Consider the following 20,645-nt stretch of genomic DNA (forward strand, 5'->3'; position numbering starts at 1 on the left):
CGCGCCCGCGGGGCCATGAGGGCGGGCTCCGGCCATGGCCCATGGCAGCGCGGCGGTCATGCTGAAGTGCGTGGTGGTGGGGGACGGCGCCGTGGGCAAGACGTGCCTGCTGATGAGCTACGCCAACGACGCCTTCCCCGAGGAGTACGTGCCCACCGTCTTCGACCACTACGCAGGTGAGCGGGCGGGCTGGGGGGATGGGGGGAGCCCGGCGGGGCGGCGGGGGCTGCCGTCCTCACCCTGCCGGGGCTCGGGGGGGAAGGGAGGGGCGGTGAAGCCGGGGTTTTGCCGCCCTTCAACCCGCTGTGTTTCTCCCCTCTCACCACTGTGTGTTTTTCCCCCCCCCCACCCCGGCAGTCAGCGTTACCGTCGGGGGCAAGCAGTACCTGCTGGGGCTGTATGACACCGCCGGGCAGGTGAGTGCCGAGCGCTGCCCGCGGACCCCCCCATCCCGGCCCCCATCCCCATCCCCATCCCGGCCCCGCGGGGCTCCCAGCGCTGAAGTTATTTTGCAGGGCTGCGGTCCGGGCCGGGTGATTCAGAGGGCGGGTTAGCGGAGTGGGGGGTGCACACGATTGATAAAAAACGGCTTTGAAAGAAAACCATCGATCCAAGGGCGGGCGGGCGGGCGGAGATGGGCTTTATTTTTAGCGGTGTGTGGCCGGCTCCGAGGGAGCTGCGCCCGGGGCCCCAGGGCATCGCCCGGCGCCGGGGGGCAGCGTGCCCAGGCCGGGCATCGCCCCGGGGCAGCCCCCCTGGAGCGCCCTCGGGGGCAGGGAGAGGGGCAGGAGGGAGAACGTGTCTGGGTGAGCACGGAGGGAACTTGCTGCCTCGAACGCCTCGGGTCGAACAGAGACCCAGATTGCCGCAGTTTGCCTGGCCGACGCTTTTCCAGCTTCTCAGTAGCTGGAAAGAGTTGTTCAGCTTCAAGGTGGAGGGTAATAAAATGTCATTCTCAGCCGCTGTCTTTCAGATAGCCTGGGTTTCTTCTGCGAGCCCGAACAACTCAAGTGATTTATTCGGTCAGGATTATTACAGCCTGTTGTGAAAGATGCGACGTCAGCGCGTATCTTCAGTAACTTCAACGATGGATAAAATGCTTGATGTTAGTTTGGAGGGGTGACTGGTGCAGCGGCAGCTGGAGAGCTCCATCCCTTCTTGGGCCGCGGAACTCGCACGGCACCAGCTGCCGGCCTAGGACGGAGCCCTGGGTTCAGGGGCTCCCAGCTCTCTGGGGCTGCCTGGTCGGAAACAAACTCGTTTAGGAAGGGCCTGACCCCGGGAGGTGCTGGCATCTCCCCGGGAGGCGGGGAGCGTGTACGGAAATGCTATGTGGGTTTTTTTAAAAGTTCTGTATTCCTTGTATTAAAACTTCTCGCGGTGTGAGCGTGCATTTTGATCTCACATGACCTCAGGCGTGCTTCCTCGTTTTAAAGAGCAGCCAGTAAGATAATCTCACTGGACTTGCATAGACCAAAGTCGGGTTTTTTAACCATGTTATTTCTATACTTAATCGAACAGCTGCTGCCTAAATTAGTGTACCTTTTGAGATCTGCCTACAGCCTTAAGTAAGGGAGGTAGCACGGTGGTTTATATCTTTGTGAGGCCTGAAATCAGTTATAAAATTAAATCCATGAGAGTTGTAGGAAACAGCCAAATTTCCAGAAAGCTGGTATCTGAGTGAGATTCTTTGCAAAAACAATTTAATTAATGATTGTCATCTCACTGACATAACACAAACTAGTCAAATTTATGCCGACTAAATGCATTTCTTACTACTGTCATAGTTCTGTTTTTCAGTAGCAACTGATTCAAAACACAGCTTCTAGATACTGCTTAAGTAGCTTACAAAATTAGGATCTAGAGCTCAGGCAAGTGAAGCTTTTGGTTAATATGCAACTATTTTCCTCTTGTTTTAGAATGAGCATTGGAAAATGTGAAAGTGACTCTAGCACTACTGTGCATATGCGTAGCTTATTTGTGGCTGTCTTCTCAAACTGCTTGTGCTGGCTTGTTGCTATTAATGGGAGTGTGTGTTGTTAGCTCTATGTAACCTTAGCTAAGGTGGCTTTGTGGTGTCCCACTTTTCCCAAATGTGCTGAGTACAAAACTGAGTAACCTTTGGCCTCCTCTTAAGCTAATAGAGTAAACTGGCCAGTGTGCAGCAAACAGCAAGCAAAGGTATTCCTGTTATGCTAAGGAAAGCTTTTTGGTGTGAAATTTTATATCCAGATGTGTAAAAAGTTGAGATAAGCTTTTTTTTCTTTTTTTCCCCCCAATGAGAAGCTGAAATCTTGAGCTTAAATTACAAAGCTGTTTCTGATGTACCCAGGACCAGATCTTGCTGGCTTTAATTCAGAGGAGCCTCAGCTCATGCAGGGTGTTTTAATGAGGCTACCTTTACAAATATATCTGGTCTTGGCAAATCTCCCCTTATAGTCAGCCCTGTGGTGCTAATAAAATCTTTACCGTTATCCCCATCCCACTTCAGCATGTTTAGGGAATTGATGGACACCTAGGGCTGCGCACAGGAGCCCCATGTCAACATTCAGCACAGCTGATGAGGGGAGTCTGTGTGAAGATGCCAGTGCAGCAGTTTCATTCTTTCAGCTGCTTTATCAGAGAGTGTGCTGACAAGCCTGTCTTCCCAGTGCTATGCGATAACAGAAAACTTACTTTAAAGCTGAAGTCTATGTAGGAAAGAGCAGAAAAGACATGAGTTGATGGTACCTTCTCTGCCTTGAGGAAACAGCATGCTGCATGTGACGCCTGCTGCTTGCACAGACTTCTGTATGGCTCGATTCTTAGCTGCTCAAAGCTGGGATTTCTGTGCCAGCATGCATCCATGCATTTATTTCTAATACTGTCATCCCAAAAAGTTTTACAGTAAAATACTGGCTTCATAGTATCATTTTATCAAAACTTGGCAGAGCGTGATCACTATGGTATCTAAGCGTGTTTATATTCCCAGCTTGGGACAGAGTACATAAGTACTATCTACACATCTCGTTTTGGGGGGAAAAAGAGTGAGGGGGTAAATGGAAATTCAGACAGAGACCTACTCCATATCCATGCAGAAAGCCTGTAGCAGAGCAAGGATTAAAGACTTTTTGGTTTCTAGCTGGTGCACAGCAGGCTCATTACCCTGAAATACTGACTTAGCCTGTGGGTCTCTTTAACTTGGGTGGTTTTGTATTTAGCAGCTTGTGACAGACTTCTCTCTGGCAGAGGAGTTGCAAGCTTTGGAGTTCTTGGCATTCAGTACTTATTTCTAGCTTGCTTCTTCACCATGCACACAAGATCACATGTAGTAACTAAACTGATGACATAATGCCTCATATTTTTGCGAGTTTAAAGTAGATTGAGAATAAATTTATTAAAATCCCATTATTTTTCCTGGTTGAAGATGCCACTAGTGGTTCACAAACTGCAGTCTATACAAAGACAGACCTTCCCCTCCCCTTTGTGTGTGTGTGGGTTCAAGCAGGTTTTTCTCTGGCTGAAAATATTGATGCCCTGGTTCAGCAGAAAATAGCCAGTACAGCTCCTGGGCAGTGGAGGATCTCAGAGCCCGTTTGGGTTTGCAGCTGCGGAGGCAGGCTCCCACACCAGGAAGGCAGGTGGGAATTTGGTGCTGGTGGTTTCTGAGGGGACATTCCTCCAGCAATTTCTCCTAGAGGTGGAGCCGGCAGTTCGTTTCAGCCTTGCTGCTGCACATTGCCATGGGCTGAGACTGGGTGGGCTTAGAGTGGGTCCTGGATTCCCCAGGAAGATGAGAGCTGTGGAACCTGTGTTGCTTGGAGCTGAGAGCGTTAATACACTGAAGTTTAAATGTGAGGTTCTTATGATACTGATGCTTGGATGCCTTTGGCTTTGCAGTAGCCTCTTGCTCTGGGAGACTCAACTGCACGTCAGTACCCCTCTTGATTTGAGCAGGGATACGTGGCAAAAGGAGCCTGGGAAGAGAACCGTGGCTTCATCAGGGGTCTATTAACTTCACTGTGTTGGAGTGCTTTTGAATTAGTGACAAGTGATTATCATTTTGATCTTCCATAATACAAAAAATATAATACTGCCAACTCTCACGTCACTAAAACTTGGAAAAATGTCTTTAAGCACTATCAAAGAGGTGTGCTGTGTGTGTCCTTGCCACATCCCAAATTGTTGGAATTAGTGGGAGGACACACAGCAGTTATCTCTTGGGGATTTTGCTCCATATCGAAGGCTGCTGCTCAAAATGGCAGTTGGGGGCCATCCTCCTGTCAGTCCCTTTTGTTGCGTGTTTTCATTCACAGTGTCCTTTTCCTTCAAAATGTGGTGACTACATACAGGTGAAAGCCTTGCTCTGCTCCTTTGTCTTTGCTGTGAAGACCTGTCAGGACCTAGAGAGAGGATGGGGGGGGGGATGCAGGACTAGAGCCTGTGCTGCTCCTGCTGCCCTGGGAAGAGAGATGCTGAGGCATAGCCTGGCTGTCTGGTTCAGGTTTGGCACCAAGCCAGCATCTGGGCAGTGCAGAGTGGGGTACAGAAGGAGCAGAGTGAATCTTTTTCGTGGTGCAGTACCTAATAATAACATTTACGTCCCTCAGCATCACTTACTGTTGTGATACTAGTGTGGCCTGGTTGGACAAAGCTGAGATAAACTCTGTTCCTTGGCTTTCCACTTCTACTTCTCTGCTTTAAAGGTCCTAAGACATGCAGGACAAGCTGTAGGTGGGATACAGTAAAGCTCTCAGTGCCTTCTCAACTGACACCAAAAGAGTAGCCACAAAACACACTAAGCATAAGAGCAGAACAAGCCAATTCTTGGTTCTTCGCAGTTCAGAAACTGATGGTTACTCTGGTTGCAGCTGCAGGCATCTTAATTCAGATACACTTATTTTGTTGTAACGGAAGCCCTGATTTTAAAAGCAATTTTATACATAAGTTGGTTGGGCTCCAGAGGTGTGTAAAGCTAACCCACATAGTAGCAAGATCAGTGCCTGCGTTAAGGCCAGGTGTAAAAACAAATGGTTATAACTGTGAATGCGCCTGTGGGAAAGAGAGGGGTGGAGGTGTGGTTATTAAAATAGATGGTCACCAAACTTGCAGGGGGTGCTATAAAGAATAGAAGAATTAGCAATTTTTATACTTCTTGCTGCCTATTTGTCTCAGCTTTAGCAGGTAGCCTTGGTCTAGCAGGTACCACTTCTTTATCCTGCTAGAAGGAGGGGCAGCTGCTGGTCATTTTAGCTGGTCTGTCATGACAGAGAAATGTCCTTCCTCAGACCATGTTACTCCCTCCGAGCTGCACCCACCACGCAGCCATAGTGCCAAATGCAAGCCTGGAATATGCAGGATTGGTCTCAAACAGTGCAGAGCCTGTCACCCTTTACTGCAGAGTTATAAACACTGAAACCTACAGCACGATTTTGGCAGATCTAAAAATGGAATGTTGGCAATTAACATCCTGTCCCCTTTCTGTCCCCCCCTTGCACCTCCCTCTTCCCACATGCATTTTCCCTCTCTCCCTTTACATCGTCCCAGCCGAGCTGGCAGCTGGCACTGGGAAGCTGTGAGCTCATGAGTTTGCTCTTGGTCTATGAATAGCTCAGCCTCCACTGAAGCTTTTCTGTGCCTCAGGACGTTGCCAGCCACATAGATTTAATGGCTCTGCAGCAACAACTGGATGTATGCAGATAAAAGAAAAACGTGCCTAAAATCTACCTCTGAAATTTAAGTTTTTCAAGCAAAATAAGGCAGTGAAGTGCCAGAGCTTATGATCTCTGTGTTGAGAGTTCTCTAGCCAAGTATTTAAGTAAAGACAGGCTTTCCCCTTGAAAGAAAAGGGACTTAAAAAAAATGGCCTTCCAATAATAATAATAAAACCTGTGCAAAGCTTCAATTCAAATGCTGACACTGTGACTCACACTTTGAAAGCATTGTTTCTTTCCTAGAAAGGCAGATAAGTATTGTTATCGCCAGATGGGGAGTCTCCAGATGGGAGATGCAGCTCCTGTGTTCCCAAAAGCATTCACTAAGTATACGTGGCAAACTCAAGACAGTTATGTTTCATTTTCAGAGTGTCAAAAACCTCACAGCAATTCTGAATAGCGGCACTGAATTATGTTAAAATAAAATGTAAGGGACATGTTTGAAAATGTGGATTCAGGATGTCTTTGCCAAATTAAGTTAATGGCAGACCAAGGTAAAGAACCCAAATGAAGTTTGAGAGGTTCTCTGAAACTTCAGTTTTTGATATGCTAAAAGCATATTTTTGTGAAGACTACTGATCCAGAGAGACTCTTGTTAAACATCAGTTATGTGGTCAAGTAAAAATCCCTTTTTCCTGGATTAAGAGTCAGTAGATAACCTTTAGTTTGTGACACAGTTCTGTCTGTATTTTACTCATTTCTAATTTCTTCAAAGTACAGGGACACTTTTCAGTGCTATCCAAACATGTCCAGCTAAAAAGGCAACACTGACGACAAGCACTAATTATTGCCCTTCTAGCACAGTGTTATTGCATATCCTCTTACTTCCTGACTTCATTTTAAGATGGGGTGTACACCTGCACTCATTTGAGTATCCTATAATATACAGCTGTACTGCAGGAGGCGAGAGTGAGGGAATGGGACAGCTGGCATGAGCTGGCAGAGTTTTTCTGATAGAGAACATACAAGACTAGGAATTTTCGGCAGGTCCAGAGTCAGACTTCTTGATTGAAATCCATTTTCTTGGCAAAGAACTCTTCATATTTTGGTAAATATGAAAAGTATATAAAAAGTTTATTTTTCTTGTATAGCTTAACTCCTGATTCAGCCTCCAAACTACATATTAAAACAACCTAAATGCTATTTAGACTGGAGTACACCTTTGTAGCACAGACCTGCAGTGCAAAAGAACTTAACAATGTGTGTTAGGGTCTGATCCAAAGCTCTTTGTGAGCAGGCCCCCTTATTGCTGATTTTAGTACCTTTGTTGAAAACAGAGGACAAAGTGGTCATAAAACTTACTTCAGCAATACTGACATTTTGTCAGTCCCAGGCATTTAAAATTATGAGTCAGCTATTCCTACCTGCAGACACCACTACCTAAAAAACCTAGGGAATCAAAATGGTTTAAGACCTTTACCCTTTGCTGAGCATCAGTTTTCTTTAAGCCTCTGAGCTTCATATATTCCAGTTTTCTCTGTATCTGTGGAGTACTAGAAATTTATTTTTCATTTAAAGGTAAAAATAACGTGATTTTTCTTTATATAACCATGATATTCAAGGAACCCAGGCTTTACTATAAAGTACAGTAGTTCCAAATCCTGCAGTTTTATTGTGAATTATAAAAATCAGCATTACTAATAATTAAGCATGCTTTGGGACAGAGTTTCAGGATGTTTTTTTTAAGCCTCCAATAGGCAGTTATATTTCTAACAAAACCGCCCCTCCTCTTATTTAGAAAAAAAAAAAAGAAAAAAGCAAAATGAGGGCATAGAGGAGGGGAACTGTATCATTTTACTGCTCTCTTCTGTGGTTTTATAAGTGGTCTATTGGTTTGGATTGGTGACTGAATGATTTGTGTTAAGAAAAATGTGTCTGAACGCTACGTGACACTATTCACAGTTCTGAAGAGGTTGTGTCATTTGATGTGTTAGTGGCTACTCTCCTCAGTCTGTTTTAATGCTGCTCTGTGCTGCATCCATGTTGTGGCACATGTGCAGTAATTCTTTGCGATGGCTGGCACTCACTGGTCTGTGTGTAAAAATGCAGGTGGCAGCATTATTCTCCAGAGCAAAGGAACATCTATCAGCATCCTAGGTGAGCTTGTTGCTTTAGATGAATAAAACAGACTGAAAGTGCTGCAGGGAGCTCTTGCTCTAAATTAGATACAGCTGTGAATGCTAAAAGATCATCCATAGGATTTAATGGTAGTTCCTTGCTGGCATGGTTTCCAGTTGGGATCCAATGGTGGAGTCAGTAAGGGGTGGATACCAGGCAGACCCGAACTGCATCTTTAATTATAATCAACAAATGGCCCAGCCACGGGCATTGAGATGGCTTACATATTCCTCACTTAAGAGAGAAAAAACATAGGCAGTTTTTCAACTGTCTTAACATCTGCTGCAGTGAAATTGTTAAGTGTTTTACCATGTTCTGACAGATCAGTACTTGACATAAAATAAAGGGCAGAAGACTTTTAGAAACTCTTTTGATTCCAGAAGCTCTTTCACCATGACGTGTTTATTCAGTGGGTACATGATGACACCAGTACTCTGGCTCTTTGTCTTCTGAGACGTTGTATGATGGGAATGAATCTTGAGGAGTCAGTATGAAGGCTTGGTCTTCTATCTGACAGAGCTTTTGCGGTTCATTTGTAAAAAGTGAAAGAGAACGGGACATCTAACTGATCAGTTTTTCATGTCTGGGCAGGATTTCTATAGTTATTAAATGAAAAGACTTGTCTGATGTGATAACTATATTAAACCATCTCTATTCCATAGTTTGTTTTCCCTGTGAAAATAAATGTATTGATGATCATAGTCTTCTATAAAGTGAAAGAACCCATCTTTCCAAAGAGCAGGTTCTGCAGAGGATCTGACCAGATCCCCTGTGCCAGGGTAAATCTTATTTTTTTCCTTTGATTATTCACATCTGAAATAATAGATAATCCTTACTGTTCATGCTTACAGTCACCAAAACTGGGGTGAATTCCTTTCCTGGAGAAAGTGGAGATCTTGTGTGGGAAGAGTGCTGTTCATAAGGTCACTGATGGTGAGAAGGGAACAACCAGTGCAGGAGCACATGGCAGCCTTGTGATTTCTCACGGGTAAGGAGTGAAAGGGCTTGTCCATGTCAGTTACTCTTCCACTTCTTAGGAGCTCCGTAGTGGATAGCAACTAGTATAAGGTGTTCCAGTGACACTGTGCGTGATGATACTGTTTGCAGTCAGCTGAATCCATGTTCTCTTGTTACAGATGCTGAAATAATAGGTCTTATAGAGAAGATGCAGGGATTTCCACTTTTAGAAAACCATGAAGATGCCAGTAAATTTGAAGTTCTTGTGGTGATGGAGAGGAGAGGAAAGAAGGAGTCTTCTGTCGAGACTGTCTAGGAAAATAGTTTAGCATCACCACATGGGAAGATGCAGCATTTGGACAGTATTTAATCCCACATTAGGATTGGGATCAGTGTTGATAACTTAGAGGCAAATTTGTGTATAATTAAAGGAATGCTCTATCCGTCTTGTCTCTAATGGTCTAAAATCCATCTTACTAGGCTCTATCTTCCAGCTAGTTTTTTACAGAAAAGCTTTTCAGACGTGCGAGCAACTGCACAGTCCTCAAATATGCCAGAAGGAAAGTTTCGTGGAAAAAAAAAAAAAAAATCATAATTCACAAACTCTGGGCTTTTTCACTGTATAATTCGTACCTCCTTTGAGTAGTCCTCCTCACAGGAATTAAGAGATGGATTTAGATCAGCTTACTTCATTTTTAGAATACAATGGAAGAGCACTTAGCTTGCATTCTTGTAACTTTTTCTATAAATTAAAAATAGATGCTGGGCCCAAATCGGCAGCTTCTTGCACTCCCTGGGGAACCTGTGCAAACAAGACACAACCAGACAATTCTGCTTTCTTTAGCCATGCAAGCTGTATCCCCCAGAAGCCTGTGAAGAGACAGAGGGGCTGTAGTGCCCTTCTCTCCAGCAGCCAGGGAAAAATCACCACATCTGATTTTGCATGTTCAGAAGTCAGTGGCTACAAATGTAGGTGACTGAAAAATCAAATGGATGGATCAGCATAACAGGGCTTGGGTTGCAGAATGGGACGAGCAAAAATGTTATGGCACTGCTCTGTCCAAATTGCAGCTTGCCAAATGGCCCTGCATTAGTGGTGCCTTGTGAGTGGCAGTGCCAGGAAACCAGCATCCCGGGGACGCTCCACCCTCCTTCCTTGCAGAGGGTTTACAGCATTATTTATACAGCCCACAATTAAAAAAATCAGAGAGCTTTTTTAGCCAGGGAAGTAATTTGTTCTTGGCATGGGGCAGGACAGACCAATTCCCTCTCTCTCCTCCCCCACCCAAACATCTCATAGAATCAGAAACCACAGGGTGATTCAGCAGCGTAAAGGCTGTTTCCCAGGTGTGGTCCTGGAGTAGGCAGTTGATCTTGGAGGCTTTGCCTGTGGCAAAGCTGCAGACCAGCTTTTAATTCCAAATAATCTGGGGGAGATGGCAGGATGTTTCCACGGGGGTAACTATGAGCTGTTACTAAGTCCCCGGGGCACATGTTAGATACAACAATTGTTATGATTCCTTTGTGATGTTTTCCAAAATATTACTGGGGTCCTTCTGAAATGGAAATTTATTTTCAGGGAGGAAAACTATTAAAAATGCAGTCTTGAAGGATAGCTTTGAAATGCACTTAAAAAATTAAAGCATGGCAATTCATATTGAGAGAAGACTTTTGACTATTGTTGCTAGTCCCTACTAGGAAATGGCTTAAAACTTGGAGTTTTAGATGGGATTTGGCTCAGCAGAAACCAGCTTGTTACATATGTGCACCTCACTGAGACCCTCTGAGCAGCAGTAGTGATTACCCTTCACTGCGTGAAGGTTGGATTCCTCTAGCAACTCTGCCTGATGTCTATTTTTGGCTTCCTCTCTAAAAACAGATGGTGTGGAGTGAGAGCCTCCTCTTACGATTGCTGTTGTAAGCTGTGAAAGCAACAGATGGTTGCTAGCACAGAGATCACAAACCTAGAGTTGTTGAGCTCTAGCTTTTCTTCCAGCAGTGCAAGCTGTATTTTGTTCCCTCCCATTCACTTTATACCTTCTCAGAATAGAAAATAAATAGGCTTATCCTTTTGTTTATAAGAGTATGTCAGTATGATGGAACTGGAGATGTATTGCTAAAACTTTGTTCCTAAGCTGAAAAACATAGAAAATCATTAACTGCTTTGGTTCCATCAAAGTATAGAACACTGGGCCTGGATTAAAACTTAAGCATGACACTCCTTGCTCAGGGCCTCTGCCACAATGTTAATGACATACCAGAATTTCATTTCTCCTGTTTGCTTAAAGACAGTACCCCTCAGTTTTGCAAGGGAAAAAACCCAAACAAACAGATCTAGGGTGATGTCTTCTTCACTACTTGTAACACGCGGCCTGAGAGGTATCTATTTCCCCAAAGGTCCTGGTCAAGGCATGGGAAGGAACCAACTGCAAAGGGGATTCCTCTAACTGCCTTTCATCTCTCCAAATTGGATAGAGACCCTAATACCATTAGAGAAGAGAAAGTGGTCTCACATCACTGAGAGATGGGTAAGGGCCTTTGTCCCCATCACTTTAACTTGGGCAGGGAGGAGAACAACACGACAGAACATAAGAGCTGGAGGGGCTCTAGTATTGTGGGATCTCAGTAGACCTGCACCCTTTACTTCAGTTTTCTACAAGAAAAGAATGTTTTCTGTGGGTCAAAATGTTGTCCAGATTTCACTTTGACTTAGTTTATTTTTTTACAGATATCCCACCGCACATAAACTATGCACATCAAAGGCTTTTGGAGCCCCTTGCAAAGACTAGTGCATTATTAAGCTAGGAGATCCCTGTGGTTGGGAAGATGTAAGTGAGGATAGTAACATTCTCAGGGCTACAGTCTGTGTCAGTGGCAGAGTTAGGCGTACAATTAATGTGTTTTTAATTATGTCTCTCAGCTGATATCCATGGCGAAAGGATTAGATAAAAATCAATTGTACAGCTTAACGTATGGCACTGCATGCTGCCATGCTGCTTTTAGTCTGAATAAACCCTTGAAATGAGGAAGAGTATAATGCTGCACAACTGCAATACCATTCTTCAGACTGCGTATAAAAAGTTCTTCAAGATCTCTGTTTTTGAGCAGGTAAATGTCAGGAAAAGAAATAGCCAAATTCTGGACATCTTAAAAAATATCCACTTGAACATCCAAAATACAGTGAAAATCAGTGATTCAGTATTCAAGTACAAGGCAGCAGAAAATCTCAGAGAGGCAGGATTGTTAGGTACTGCAACATGGAAAAAGGGACATAAGCAGAGATTTTAAGGTGCTAAGACAACAGTAGTGTTAAACTTAGATGCAGAATATTAAAACTGGGGTGAAACAAAAATTTCAAAGTATGAATTTCCATCCTCCCCTCTTAAAAAAACAAAACAAAGTATCTCATTCCTTCCCAGTTTGTAGGTGAGAGGCCAAATCAAGTCATCAATTTCTTCTCTTTTTCTGTGTATGTTCTGTTATCAGGGAGATGCCGGTAAATGATGAATGGTCCTGCTGCAATGTAGTATCTTTTATAGGGATCACAGCTCCATATAACAGTAATTAAGCCAACGTATTTGTGTCCAATTTGTCTAAAGTTATTACAACTCATATTTTCATCATATTTTTCTATCTGTATTTATCTGCTTCAGCAAACAGCAAACAATTTAAAGTCCAGCATATGTTGGATAATGAGACATTTCACTATTTTAGCCTGGAGTTTTGATACTTGTATGGCATATTTTGATCCTTAGTGACTTTCTTACCCATCTTAGTCACATTCTTAAAATATTCCAGTTCAATTCTTTGAATATTTTTAATGCCTAAATATACATGCAGTGCCTCCCCCAATTAGATTGGAAGTCTAATTGCTGTACAGTGTGGTGTGTACATGCAGTCAAATAGGAATTTATGTTGACTGGCTCATATAATTAGATTTTGCCATTGCATTTAATTTTAGAATAAACCACATTTATTTCCCTTACACTAGCTTCCGGAAATAAATTAGAGTTGAAGCAATCAGATTCTTCCAGGCTTCTCTAATTCTCAGTCTAAATTCATTTGGTCTACTGAGTACAGCAGTTATTTAGGGCCCAAAACATCAGAGAAAGTTTGCAGGTTTGATTGCTTTTTCTAAGGGGGCTGTTGGGGAGTAGAAGGAGTCTTTAAGCACAGATGCTGGTAACATTTCAGCCAGGGTCTCTTCAGGAGGATGCAGGACCAGTTTAACAATGAGGCTTTATTAGAACTACCTGCTATTATTAGCATCGATACAAACCTAGTTTTTCTAGCACAGGCAAGGTTCAAATTAGAGCCTGACAGCACTGATTTGTTCCAAGGGGCAGGATTGGTGGGTGTAGCCAAGTTCCCTGTTAATTTAAGTAAGCGTAAACGCAGTGAAGTCACTGTAGTGAACACCACATACATCTTTGGCCGTGGTACATGATGTATCCAATCACACTGTACTTGTTGTCTTCAGTTCAACTTCTTAAATTACACAGGATGGACCCACAGCTTGCCCAGTGCAGATGGGACAGTGTATAAATCAAAAGGTATATAAATAGGTGTGGGGACAGGAAAGGAAAGAGTTCAGCAACACACACACACACACCTTAAAAAGTGGTAACATTGCTCACTCCCAGATGACTGCGCATGAATACGTGGGAAGTAAGGTGCCAAGCCAAGACGTGGCTAAATTTATATCTAACAGGATTGAAAATATACTAAATATGATTTTGGAAGTAAACCATGCAAATGTAACTAGGCTCTCAGATCACCAAATGATTAGTATTTGCTATGAATAAAAGGTCTGTCTGCCATCTGAAATGGATTAACCACGAGGTATTTTAAGGCCAATGGACTAACTGCAATTTCTGGTGACAATGAAAGGTTTTCTCCATTCCAGCACTGCATGCAGAAATTATTTTAATTATTGTAACCCAGGTGTGAGATTTTTAGAAAATGTTAAGTGTAGTGAAGGCAACTCTTTGACACTAAAAATAAAAAATGACTTTAAACTAATTTTTTAAAATTTTTTTACTTTTTTAAGAAAACCTCTTCAGTGATACCCTGCATATGATTCAGAAGAGCTGAATTTGAGAGCTACTGACAGATCTGCCTGCGTGTTCTTGCATGCAGATTTTGTACTCCAGGGACCAGTGTAATATGCAGTTGGGAAGCTTCTTTTAGGATTTTGATCTCCACCCTAGAAAACAGAGTTGCAACCCTGAGCAGGATCTAAATATATTCAGTACGAGAAGTGAAACATAAAATACATGCTGAAAAAAAACAAAACTGAATGCTAAACAGCTTCAAGATGCTGCTGTGATTTTTTTTTAGAGTTATTTATGCTTTCCATGATGAATGTCCACAGATGTGGAAAAGACATGGTTACTAGTTTGTTTTTTTTCCTTTTGAAACAGGATAGGAGCCTGACATCAGCAGGGAACTAACTGATCTTCAAAAGGCCCGTCAAATGTAGTTTCACAGTAGCTTCAGTTATTGTGGTTGTGAAACTGGAAACCCATGTTTGCAGCTAAGCATGCTCTAGCTTATTGACAAAACTGTGGAGCACACAAGACTGGCAGTAGAGCATATAATCAAAATGACATATGAGAATACTGATTACAAATAAGAATGTTGTGCATGTAGATACTGAAGAGTACTGGCCAACTGGCCTCCTTGCTAGTGCAGAACCTTGTCCAGTGCTTGTCTCATTTCCATTTCACAATGAGGATAGTGAGTCTATTCCTGTTGACTTCCAAATGAAAAGATGGGTCTAGCAGAAATTGTTCTGAGGAAGTTCTCAAGTTTCCTGAAATCCTAGTGACATCATCATTCAAACTCAACAACTAATCAATGAAGGGCTTTTTTGAGGGTGCAACTGTAGGTTTATAATCTGGTAATGTGACTGTTGCCACAGAAACAAAAATTTAATTTTCTGGCTCATTTCAAACATGGAGTTGAATTACATTTCTGTCTCTACATTTAATGAACAAATCATTCCAATATTTGTGAGATTTAATTAAGATGGGGAGCTCACATGAGGAAGAGGGAGGCTGCTGCAACAGCCATAATAAGCTGGTATTTATTGCAGAAGGGGATGCCTAAAGCCAAGCATTCTTTGCTGTCTCTGCAGTGCCTGGGCTCAGTCTTAGTTAAAACACATACGTAAAAAAAAAAAAAAAAGCTAAACAAAAATCTAAAGTAGGAATGGTAGGGCATTAGTTCACTGTCCTAGGCCAAAGGAAGCCTTGCAGAGACAGCTGGGGCATCTTGCCTCCTGCTTGTAGCTAAAATATATGGCAAAATGCACTTTCTCTCTTGCTAGAGAGAACTCTGGTTTACAATAGGGACAATATTCCTGGGGACCTCTGTTGCCAGGGCATTGTATACCCTGGCAGTACTATGATTCTGAATGACCAAAATAATAATCTTTTCACACTAGCTCCTCTCTCTACCACCACACCTACCCTCAAAAAAAAAAAAAAAAAAAAAAGACATTAATATTCCCCTGGGGGTTTTCTTGATCTTTCATTTTTGTACCTTCCCACAGAACAGAATTTCTGCTTACAGAAAAGTCTGGACAAAAGATGTCGTATCTGATGCTTACTTTGTCTGCCCTGATCATTAGCAAGAAGACAGCAAGATTTCTAGGAGATGGAAAGAAAATTCTAAAGAGGGACTTGAATATCACCTCTACATATGATCCATAAGAGAACATTTAACTTCAGTGTGCTCAATAGCCTAAATCTAGCCTAGCTTTTTATAACCTGGATAGCTCTACAGCACTCATACATGCTTTGGTCAAACAAATGCTAACCTTGTATCTGCAAGTATGTTTCAACCATAAGCCTTTCTTTTTTTTTTTCTTTTAAGTGAAAACCTTTAAAAGGATAGTCTGTGTATTTTTATATGTAAGTTTCTACCAGTATTAACTCAGAGGTTTTTTAATATTTGTATTGACATATAATTACCCTCCTATGCAGATACTGCTTTGACAGCCACACTAACTAACCTGGAATAGTTGCAAACATTCAGAAAGTTTGCTTCAACAAAATTCCTGAAATATTAATAGTTTCTGACTATAACTGTTGAAATTAACAAAACACAAGCAACAATTTAATATTGCAGATAACAGAATTTTTCTTTCTTAGGAAGACTATGATCGTCTGAGACCTTTATCTTATCCTATGACCGATGTCTTCCTTATCTGCTTCTCAGTGGTAAATCCTGCTTCATTTCAAAATGTGAAGGAAGAGTGGGTACCGGAGTTGAAGGAATATGCACCTAATGTTCCCTTTTTACTAGTAGGAACACAGGTATATCTGGTTCTGTTCTGCTTTATTTAAACAATTCAGATCATTGTATGGTGCCTTTTCTTTGGGCTGAGAAGTTCAGGCACGACAGGACCTGAGCAGCATCTCCTGCTGGCTTTGGAGGAATGACACTACAAAGTGGCAGAAAACCTAGGTCTGTGATGCTCTCTAATAAGCAACATGCATTTTGTTAAAATGTGTATTGTAAACAGGGTGGCAAGATTGGCTGCACCTCTCCATGACTTTCGAGAAAGTCATGGAACTTACGGAATAAAATTGTCTGTTCATACCCATGTTACTGGAGTTCCTTGGGTCTACAACTATTGCTCATATCCGATATTTGAAGCAAAGGAGCAAGGGGAGAAGTGGTATTATGTTTGTGTTAATCTTTCTGCCACTGCTGAATATACATTCTGGTATTCTTGAGATAATTGAAGTGATGAATTACAGAATAAACATTTGTTCCTTCACAGCTTAAGTTTCCAGGGCTTTTGGATCAGGAAGGGTCCACAATCTGATTCATGACACAAGTCCATTTTTATACATGTAATATTCATTTAAATAAATAATTCTGCTTTAAAAGGAGGGTATCATATAGCCTGCTGACTTTTGTTTAAAAATGTATTCCAACATGACTGCAATCTTTCTTGCTAGATTGATCTTCGTGATGACCCAAAAACTCTGTCAAGACTGAATGATATGAAAGAGAAGCCGGTATCTGTGGAGCAAGGACAGAAGTTAGCAAAAGAGGTAAACATACTCCTAAAATGAAACCACATAGCAAAGAAGAAAAAAAATATATATTTCAAATAGAGTCTTTCTTCCCTTACCACCCATTTCTTTTACGAGTCAGAGTATGAAAGCATATGACTGATAACCAGTTAGCAATATTTACATACATTGTTGAATACTGCTAACAAGCAGACCTATGTAATAACACTTCCCTGTTAGGAATAGCTGTAACTTTCTGTGCAGACACTTGTACAAGCTACATAAGCATCAGTCAGAGAGAAGTAAAATTGCAGAGTGGTTAAGGTTACAAGGGACATCTGCTCAAGCATCGTTAAGAAATTATTTGAGAATGCTGTACTACCATTTTAACACACTGCATGGATAATGCTTGTCAGGATGCTTATTTTTCAGACAGAAATTGGTGGGGAACTATAATTCTTTTTTGCTGTTTAATTACCAAAACTACCTTAGAACCCCACTGCCAATCCAAAGAGCCTATTTAGTACGCCTCCTTTATAAACGAAAACAACTTAAATACATTCCAGATCTTTGGCCAAAAGACACATCTTTTCTCCTAGAAGGAGAAGCACATTCAGATAAAATTCCAGATCACAGTCAAACACTGTGACGTCACTACAGAAAAAATATGCAGAAGTGTGCAGATGGAACTGAACAGCTGAATACATTGCTATTCTATTAACTTACTTTCTTGACAGATAGGAGCCTACTGCTATGTGGAGTGTTCAGCTTTAACACAGAAAGGACTGAAGACCGTTTTTGATGAAGCTATTATAGCCATTCTAACTCCAAAGAAACACACAGTGAAGAAGAGAATAGGCTCAAGATGCATAAACTGCTGTCTGATCACGTGAGATACATTTGACAATGGCCAGGCTTACTGTGAAATTCTACTGAATTTAAATGCAATGCATTAAGTACACAGCGAACTTCTTACAGGTTTGAAAGGTAAAACTATGACTCTGCCTTCTGCAACCAGTGAAATCCAGAGGATTAAAATCAAACTCAACGAACTTGAAATAAGAAGCCAACACGTCTGTTACAAGTATTTTATTCAGACTGGAAGGTACAATCTCTCAGGGTTACATAGTCTCGAGGAAGCAAAAACTGCACCATGTTGAAATGGCATCTGAGTGATTTTATTGAGAGGAGATGCTTGGCCTGAAATACTCTAAATAGTTTTGGATAGTCTCCTGCTTTGACTATACATACATACATATATATATATATATATATCTCTTATAAAAACAACAACTTTTGCACAGTCTGTATGGAATCTGCACAAAGAAATACCTTGTCTCTCTCTGCTCCAGTTATCTGCTTTTGTATGTAAGCTGCTTCCGGTTCCAGTGTATCCACAGAGGTGCAATAACCAGACCAGCCACATAGCCAAAGGTAGCTCCGAGGGAACAGGAAATGGGCCATACCTGAGGGGAGAACATAAGGTAAAAGCAGACAATGAGGAAAATGTTTGTGGGTTTTTTTGTACTTCGTGAGCACAAATTCTCAGTGTAATCTAGGTACTGAAAGACAGTACAGTCTTACTCTAAAGTTTGACATGCTTTCCTAAAAATGCCAAAAGTGTAACAATCATTTCATTAACACTAAATGCTGTTGTACAGTTTTTAATTAATATGCATTAAAATGTAACCAGGCTTCTGGCTGTTGCAGACTTTAGTTTGATATTCCCAAAGCTTTGTGAAAAAATGTACAAGTGTTTGTATATCCCCTGATGTGTTCAGCTAACCTAACTTCTTGTTCTGCTGCACACATTTGAAAACCTACAGATTCCTCTGTGATCTCTCCTGCCAATCTTTTATAGCATTCTCAAACTTTTAGTGGTGTGCATAAATTAAATAATATTCAAATAAGGCCAGAGACTGAGATGGATAGAGGGTTTTCTTTCTCTTTTTGTCTTGAAAAGGGATTAATTTCTCTCTGTCTAGCAGTAGGGAGGGAAAATACATTCGGAAACTTACTGAATATCTTGCACCCAGTTCAGCAAACATATAGTAAGCCAGTTATGTTAAAGAGAACTTTAATGGTAAGCTCTATTTCCTAGTATAAGAACAGGGAACAGACTCAATGCAGTTGACTCACTTTCACAAACCATGTAGTATTGAGGCAAAGGAGTAATGGGATTCTCCCCCCAGTCCCTTTTTAATTTTTTTAAATTGGTATTGATTTGGAGAGGAGTGGGCAAAATAAAACTTAGTAAGTCTGTCCAGAGATAGACCTTATATTACTAGTCAACTACATACTGTGTTTGATGAAAGTCTCAACTAAGTTGGTGATTAAAAACTATTGTAGAATAAACTGAATTCTCATCCATCTTAAAAATTCTCCTTTGCATGGTTGGTTTGTTGGCTTTTTTTGCAAGGACAATTTTGCACTTCTGGCTGTACAGTGCACATTTCTGAAGCAAGTACAGACTGCACTTCTATTTTTTTAGTTTTTAAATTAAGAGGGGTATTTCCACTCTCTATAGTACTTGAGACTGAAGAATGCACTAGATGTTAAAGAAAATACCCACATCTCAGTGTCCAGCCTTTTCTATTTCATTTTGACTTGCAATTAATGAATATCAAATTAACTTATTCTTAATGGTACTGGTTCCTCCATTTGTTTTCCTAGCTCGGATTCTTCGCATTACTTCATTACACACTTGGAAAATTTTATTTATTCACATCCTTTGATCATGGGAATTTTAACTAGGAATAAGAGTAGTGTATTTTGTCCTCTGCTGTTTCATCCTCACATTCCTTAGCATTTGCAGTTTTATATATTATTTGGAGGTCTTAAGGAGTGTAGCAAAGATGACTATAAACAAGGTGCCTTAGGTACTCTTTACTGACCTTGTTTCATTCTTCCATTCTGGACATTCTGTCTCTGCTACTTGTTTTCTTGCTGGATATTTTGGCTGTTGCCTCTCAAACCAAAGACTGCTTGTTTTCATTCATTCAACAGCAGTATTGTAGATCTTCTATATAAAGCCTTGAGATGCTTTGGCATGGTAAGATATTATGTATATTTAAAACTCACATGAGATTGTGGCCTTGGCTAAACTTATGCTTCAGGTGGATCTTTTCAACTTTTAGATTAAATGTAATTAAGTTATTTCTAGCATTTTACTTATTACATATGTCTAAAGGACAAAACAATAAAAAAAAACCATGTGCAAGCCCAGCTGCTCAGTCAGTAATGTTCAGTTGGAACAGGAGTTGTACTTTCTTATCCACTAGCGAAGTCAAATACCACTCCAGTATCCACAAAGCTATGGACAGAGGCTTCATAACACAGTGGTCTTTTTACATCCAATTCTCTGAGTGAACAAGGATCCTTCATTAAATGATACCTACATTAGGTGAATCTGTAGTTGCCTGTTTGCTTTTCAGAAACATGGGTAGATGCTGGACTCTGAATTTTTTCATGTTCTCTTAACTAGAGAGTCAATATCCCAAATGACCCACTGACCCTGTATCTTTTCGTATTTTGTGTATAGTACACGATTGTTGGTACGATTAAAAGAATCTCTGATGATTGTTGTATATTCTTTTACCTAACTGCAACTTGGAACATGGTTCTCAAATAGTTACATAACTTTTAATGTTAAATATGCCTCTGTCTTCCAAAACATTCATTTTTTCTTTTTAAAAATAAGTGTTACCTTAGATAAGTTTCAGGCTGTCTCAGTTAACACATGAATCTCTGACCTCTCAAATCTGACTCTCATCAATGGCAGCTGGCAAAGACAGGGAGCAAAGGGGAGAAACCATAAACCACTCCATCTCGCTGTCTATGAATGAGA

The 20,645-nt window shown here is 41.4% G+C and overlaps 2 protein-coding genes across 4 annotated transcripts in view; one reads left to right on the forward strand and one right to left on the reverse strand.

Moving 5' to 3' along the window:
* RHOQ (ras homolog family member Q) lies at window positions 1–17,868 on the forward strand. Of its 2 annotated transcripts, none has more exons than XM_051616057.1 (5): window positions 1–176; window positions 358–416; window positions 15,926–16,090; window positions 16,742–16,837; window positions 17,536–17,868. In XM_051616057.1, exons 1-5 carry the CDS (start codon window positions 35–37, stop codon window positions 17,689–17,691), a joined length of 618 nt encoding a protein of 205 aa, XP_051472017.1. In that variant the 5' UTR covers window positions 1–34; the 3' UTR covers window positions 17,692–17,868. The 2 variants fall into 2 exon arrangements, with proteins under 2 accessions (XP_051472017.1, XP_051472018.1); XM_051616058.1 differs by having other exon boundaries at window positions 17,540–17,868.
* The window catches only part of PIGF (phosphatidylinositol glycan anchor biosynthesis class F), a 20,411-nt gene continuing 16,384 nt past the window's right edge, over window positions 16,619–20,645 (reverse strand). The window contains exons 6-7 of one of the 2 annotated variants that reach the window (XM_051616048.1): window positions 18,131–18,264; window positions 16,619–16,805 (exon numbers count right to left, since the gene is read on the reverse strand). In XM_051616048.1, the coding sequence (XP_051472008.1) occupies window positions 18,151–18,264 (114 nt within the window). In that variant the 3' untranslated portion in view covers window positions 16,619–16,805; window positions 18,131–18,150. Of the gene's footprint in view, window positions 16,806–18,130; window positions 18,265–18,584; window positions 20,580–20,645 lie in introns of those variants that run through there. The other variant, XM_051616049.1, reaches the window with a different exon arrangement.

This window comes from Apus apus, chromosome 3, assembly GCF_020740795.1.
Source record: "Apus apus isolate bApuApu2 chromosome 3, bApuApu2.pri.cur, whole genome shotgun sequence".
NCBI classification, from domain to species: Eukaryota; Metazoa; Chordata; class Aves; order Apodiformes; family Apodidae; genus Apus; species Apus apus.

Excerpts from the sequence above, each read along its gene's own strand:
- RHOQ (XM_051616057.1), top strand. The coding sequence starts at position 35 with ATGGCCCATGGCAGCGCGGCGGTCATGCTGAAGTGCGTGGTGGTGGGG. Across the intron at positions 177-357 it reads CGTCTTCGACCACTACGCAG|TCAGCGTTACCGTCGGGGGC; the intron begins GTGAGCGGGCGG and ends CCACCCCGGCAG. Across the intron at positions 16,838-17,535 it reads GACAGAAGTTAGCAAAAGAG|ATAGGAGCCTACTGCTATGT; the intron begins GTAAACATACTC and ends CTTTCTTGACAG.